Source organism: Opisthorchis viverrini (assembly GCF_000715545.1).
Source record: "Opisthorchis viverrini unplaced genomic scaffold opera_v5_70, whole genome shotgun sequence".
NCBI classification, from domain to species: Eukaryota; Metazoa; Platyhelminthes; class Trematoda; order Opisthorchiida; family Opisthorchiidae; genus Opisthorchis; species Opisthorchis viverrini.
Window position 1 is genome coordinate 1823410 of NW_008751726.1, and position 6590 is coordinate 1829999.

Sequence of the window (6590 nt, forward strand, 5' to 3'; positions counted from 1 at the left end):
TATGATCATGCCCGACGGTATGCCACTAACTAGTTGGGAATAAATATTATTATTATTATAAAGGTCAGGTGCTGGAAAATAGTTTTTGGCCGTTAGCCTCTCCGTAGCGCTTCCAAGTCATTAGTGTACACCGATGATTGCCCAGTTGAAGCGCTCCCTCAGTGGCTGCACTCTCACACTCTTGCTTTTTCCTGGTTGAGTAAGTCACAAGAAACAAAACCTCTACCGCCCTAAGCATAAGTTGAAACCATCGTGTTTAGGCAAATAACCACACTCATGAAAAGTAGAGGCTTAAATTTCAGGCACTGAATCCCGTCAGACGTGCTCACGTTTGTGGAGAGACCCAGCTGTGTTCTTCAGTATCTGACTAGCGTTTCAGATTCGCGTTTATCTGACAATTTAAGATAATGCCGCCACTCTTGTCCTCCTCTAAGCGGTTGATGGACCCGTCATCCCTATCGTCCAAACCCCAGCTGCGTCGAAAGAATCTCGTTGCTGCCAAAAGACCTATATTCAGTCCCGTCACTCCTCATAGTCGGTTAACAGGATACTGCAAGTCGATTCAGACTGTTCGGAAGCGCTAACAGATGTCTTTCTTCGCTTCCCATTCAGCATCCCTCCTTCCTCACCCCTGCTAGAATAATAATAATAATAATAATAATGTTTTCCCCAACTTGTGGGTGGCATACCGTCTGGCATGATCATAGATTTACAGTCAGAATAAAACATGACTGGGGGTTTGTGGGGTTGTGGATTGCACAAAAAGAGGATACTGTCATAAACAGTGGGAAGTACCCGATGAAATAGTAATAATAGGTTTCTTCCCCAAATTGTTGGGAACAATGTGCATGAGGTTCGACTGCTTCAAAGACATAGCCAGCTGGCATGAACTTAAGCTGAAAACCGTTGCTGGCCATGAGTGACCTTGGGTGGTTATCAAAATGGCCGGAGTCACAACGGGTAAAGGTGGAGATGAAGATGGGATAGTTCAAACTGAGAGCACATGGCGAGTTTTGTCTCAAAAATGCGGTTTAATCTGGAAGCAAGCAGATTTACTGGTTGCACTGTCGTAGGGAAGTCAGGTGCAGGGGATAGGTTGGATGGGGGCAAGGTTCAAATACATAGGGCGACCCAAACACCGTGCGCGGATTTTGACTTGTGAAGAAGGCAAGCCGAAATTGCACCAGAAAAACCGGGTTCACACAGACCTGGCTGATCTCAGAGCCTGTGTGCATAGGGAAGAGAGCGAACCAGCTTCCTCTCGAAGCATACACCCAATTGCTTGCCTTCTCTCCCCTGACGCAACATGCGAACAGGCAAATCCTGAAAAAGCATCCATCCTCAGTGCTCAATAGCGCATACACCCAATTGCTTGCCTTCTCTCCCCTGACGCAACATGCGAACAGGCAAATCCTGAAAAAGCATCCATCCTCAGTGGCTCAATAGCCTCTGAGATTTGCCAGCCTTTGGAGTGCCACCATCAGGTCTCAATTTACAGCTTTTCTGATCCCATCCTGCTCGAACTCACAAAAACGGCTCTCTTGATGGCATGTAGCACGCCTAACACCATCTGCACAGTTCGATGACATAGCCTTCCTTATGTTGCCAAATAATAATGCGATTCAAGGGCGAAAACGATACCGCATTCTTAGTATCATCCCAGGACCTCCTCTCCTCTGCCGCAAAGCTCCAAGCAGTCAAGACCAAAGGTGCTCCCACTCCACTGCAAAGCCAGTTTACTAAAAGTTCACCAACCAAATCCCAAAAATTAACCACTGTAATCTGCCAATCGGATAACCTCCCATTTACTCATCTGAAACAATCAGCACTATTGACCCCACTCAATCAAAGACTTCACATGCGACCAATAGCAATTACGCAAGCCGGATTGCCGTGGACGGATGTGCGAGTGGTGCTGAGTCTACTAATCGGCCCGGACCCTAATCCGCTAGCGTCAATTTCTGTTATACCTTAATCGCCCCCAGTAACACTAAAGGCAGTTACGGGTCAGCCGGGCCTATACTCGCCCTCAGTGATGCTGGAGTTGAAGTGTTACCGCTAAATTCCCGACACTCCGTCAATGATCCTTTAGGTTCGCCACATTATAGCCCTGTTGAGTGCCGCCTTATGAGTCTGAGCGTGGGGTGCTGGGCCTTATATATATCCACCTATATCCACTTGTATCCGCTTATCTTCTGACCTCCATCATGCCACCAAGATCCACGGCTGATTTAGCAGAAACGGTATCTTATCGGCTCGCACATGAGGATGCAGTCGAGAACGACAGCACAGGTCCTTCCTCTGAACCTCCTGATCTAATGACACTTCGAGTCTCCCCGCCAAAACGCCTCCTCGAACCCAAACACCTGCTGTCCACACTTAGTATCTTAACACTTTCCCCCGCTCTCCTGCCATTCGCCCTTCTACAAACCAGATTATACACTGAATTCTACACCAGCGCATCTGCAGCTTCTCGAACCATGCAACCCAAATATTTGACAGGATCTCTAAACCACAATTAACATTACCTGATCCTAGCCCCTATCAAGTTCCACCCCTCAGGTAACTCGCATACTCTTTGCCTGGGATCTCGACCTAATCTATCAAAGCCTCTGCCTTTTTCAAGACTGCGTGCAACCCCACCTCTACGACAGGTAGCCGTATCTTGCCCCTCATTTCAAAGCCCCTCTACTACAACCAACGGAGCCCACTCCTCTCAAAAAGTTTGACTGCATCCATGACTTAACCACTGCACCTTGTCCCCTCTCTTTATCTTGCATCCCTTAACATAAGCCAATTACTTCATCTCCCCCGATCAGCCCATTTTGGATACAGGTACGCTCCGAGCCCACGCCTCAGTGCTAGATGCACTACGATGCATCCTCTTGCCCTCTAGGTGTCCCTGTCTTACCTTCTCATTTCCCCTTTCTTAAACACTACACCATGCCCTCCTTCTTGTGTAACCTAAACTCCACTAATTCTGTTCGGCTGTCACACACGGTACCATCATCTGATGATTTTGACTACATTGTTGCAAGCGGTTACCCGGCACAGTCTGTAACTCTTTGTCCATGGAGCATTCATGCCTGCACTGCCACCCAAAAGCTGTCTTCCTGTCCATCACGGTGCGTCCCAAAATCTTACCTTGCACATCTTTACCTGATCCTACTTCGCCTACCACTGAGAAACCCCCTATTTCCTTGTCTTTACTCCATTCCATGCCGACCTCCCTGGGCTCGCACACTTCGTTCTAGCCACCCTGTTCCCTTCATCTGTCCCTCCAATCAAAACCCTCCCTCTTATCTAAGTTGCATTACATCTAAGCAATCTCCACTATGGCCTATGAAACCTTCATATGCATCACAGAGACGTGGATCTCTCCTGGCACGCCAGTTTCCCTAATCTCCCTTCCAAGAAACACTATCTTCCGTTCCGATCGTTATCAACACTGTGGTGGTGGCTGCCTCACGTACTCCAGAACTGAAATGGAAGTCTCTTCAAATGACAATCCACTACTGGTGGACACTCAAGACCCTGCTTGGCTCTCTGCCTGTCGGTCTAACCTGCCGTTCACTCACGGGTGCTTACACATGCCCTTCCACACTCCACTAACTCACTTAGCCATCCGTCCACGCTTCTTTCCAACACACAAGCTCTACCTCACCCAAACAAATTAATTGTTAATGATCTCAACCTTGCTGAGATCTCCTGATCTCAACAAAACTCCCCTTCGCGCCTCTCGCCTCTGCTTGCCTAACTTGATGACTAAGGCTCGTCCCAGCTTGTGAGGCAACAAACACATGGTGCCCACACCCTGAACATTGCCTTTGTCAACGGCTGCCTGTGTCCTACCGCTATAGTTGGCCTGACGTTCTCTGCTAGCGACCATTGTATTGCAGCTGGGTGAGTACCCATCCCTCTCTTACTCTTCTCACCTTAAGATTCTTCATTCTATCCCCAGCATTCTTGAAACATTTGAAATCTCCTTGCACCATAAAACCTGTGACGGGTTATTTCACTCTTGTTACACGCAAAACGTGGCCAACATCTTTAACGGCAATCTACTATCATTATTATGTCTAGTCGCTCTCCTACGAGCTCCATATTTTTCTGGTTGTCATTCAGCCACACGGTTATCTGCCATAGACCATGAAATTAAAAAGTATCGTAGGCTCCCCTGTGAATCCTATAATCACTCCTTCCTTATCCCAATGAACAAACTTAGACTGCGATTACCACCACCAAACCCGCTCTTGAAAAGCGCGTGGGATCTACCACCTTGCCACGTTCTCTTCAATCTAAGATATTGGGGAGCCAATTACACAGGCTTCGCTTACCAAATTCACCTGCAATTCTAAATATTGTGGCCGCTGACGGGAACACTCTGCTGACATTACAGAATCTCTAAATACCTACTTCGCCAGCTGCTATGTTAATAATGATAATAACTTTTATTCCCAACTTGTGGGTGGCGTGCCGTTTGGCACAATCATAGGTTTACAGTCAGAATGAAGCATGCTTGTGAAATTTGCGAGTAGCTGGGATTCTGCGACAAGAAGAGAATAATAAAAACAGTGGGCAATATCAGGTGAAATAATAATAGTGGGCTTATTTCCCAACTTTTAGTGAAGAAGCTGTACAGGTTCCACTGGTTCAAAGATGAAAACGGTTGACATGAACTAAAAGTGACGGTCGTTGCTTGCCATGAGTGATCTTGGGCGGTTAGGTAAACGGCCAGATTCCCAACAAGCAAAAATGGAGATGGAGATGGAACAATTCGAAGTGGGAGAAAGTAGCAGGTTGTTTCTCAAAAATGTGGCTCAATCTGAAAGTGAGTAGAATTACTGGTTCCACCGTAGTAGGCAAATCAGTTGCAAAGGATACGTTCGATGAAGAAATAGTGCTAATGCATAGGGCTAAACGAAGGCCGTGTATGGAATTGAACTTGTGAAAAAGACAACCCGAAATTGCAGCAGAAAACCAGGTTGGTCAAATCCGAACGAAACTTTCATTGGGTTGGAGTGAACTCGTCCCAGAGGTGGTTGGGGCCGGGTGACATTTTGCTCGTAATTGCAATTACAGGCTCAAGTGGGCGGGAGGTTGCTGTCGAGATTCTGAAGAAAATAATCACGGGAGTGCCATCACGCTGGGTTTGGCAGTGTCATTGCACTGACATACTTCGGTTTATGCACAGCTGCGTAACAGCAGTCAATGATGCCACAATCGGAGAGGGAATACGCATTTCCGTGGCAACCGGACCGCGTTAGGCGAGGAGACTGACACAGATAGAGCCAGGCCAATGCAGGGTCATGGATCATTTCCCTTCAGTTGGAAGAACATGTGAGCGTAGACCAGGAACCAGCTAGCTTGAATGAATAACTGTTATACGGGGAGTTTTGGCAGCTGCAGCCGAAGTTTGAAGCTTGGAGAGAGGGGGCATGAGGAAGGAATAAGATGAGAGCAGTATCGTCTATTGAGTGCCAGGAGGCATCGGACACAACGGTGTCAATAAAATGACATCTAAAATGGAATAACAGCAAGCTAAATGGACCCAGGAACGGTGGATTTGTTTGCTAATCTAGAAACAAAATACCCACTGGGCCAGGGTAAGTGCGTGTTTCTGGGAAGGTAAGGGCTTTGTCGTTGAGGTATCTGGCAGGGATGCTAGCCACTGGGCTGGTCGGAGCGGGCGATTACATGACGGCAGTTTTTAGCTTGCCAAAAGAATCTGAACATAGGGTCTCCGTCGTGCAACGAGGTGGCTATTGTGAGCTGCGGCACTGGGCAGGTAAAAGGCAGTCGGGCAACGGCTCCACATATAATGGATAAGAGCCGTCGCTTAACTGAAATCTACAGCGTCAACTTAACGGAGAGTTAAGAGTAAGGAACACCAGTCACCGGGCCACTGCTGTCGACATCAGAAAATGAATGGTGCGGTGCAAAATAGCCATTAAGCGCTAGCTGTAACTGCTTGTAATCAGGAAATTTGACCGCTCTAGAGGACAAGAGAGAAGAACCTGTGTGCTATGTTTGGGTGGTGAAGAAGACTTGGGGTGGTGCGACCCAACTAAGACGAAGGTGGCAACCCCTTGCATGCCGAAGTTAGCCGTCAGTCTCGCGCAGTATCTTCAGGCTACCCCATGCATATATATTTTAAAATAAACGAAGGGACAGTTGTCGTTCCCTTGTATTTCTTGGTGTTGCGGAACACGTGACAACCGGAACAAGTCCAATCCAGTTACAGAAAAACAACAGTTGTGCTCTTTTATGGTTTCACTGCATCAAAGGCCAGGCTCAAATCCACCGGCGATGAGCGGTGCACCCACGCTACCGGAGAGGTGGCGAGTATACAAACGCACCGCGGCGCAACGCAACAGGGCAACCATCCCTGCAGGTTATACCCGTCCACCGAGGTTTTTATCCCTAGAGCATGCTACCAGATCTGCAGGGTGACAAGCCAACAAGCATTCATAATTGTGGTTTGTGCATTGATAGATAACTCCAGCTACTAGAAGACCGACGCGAAACCAAAACCTCAAGGTCAGGTGTTGTAGATTTTTTTCGATTATTCTAGCCCATCCATAGGTCCT

The 6590-nt window shown here is 47.6% G+C and overlaps 1 protein-coding gene across 1 annotated transcript in view; it reads left to right on the forward strand.

The window, feature by feature from the left end:
• Nucleotides 1-1586, forward strand: part of T265_04344 (hypothetical protein) — a gene marked incomplete at both ends in the record, with an annotated part of 8095 nt that extends 6509 nt beyond the window's left edge. The window contains 2 exon segments of the mRNA XM_009169053.1: nucleotides 1165-1344; nucleotides 1356-1586. Coding sequence (XP_009167317.1) covers nucleotides 1165-1344; nucleotides 1356-1586 — 411 coding nt within the window.
• Nucleotides 1587-6590: the final 5004 nt, after the last annotated feature.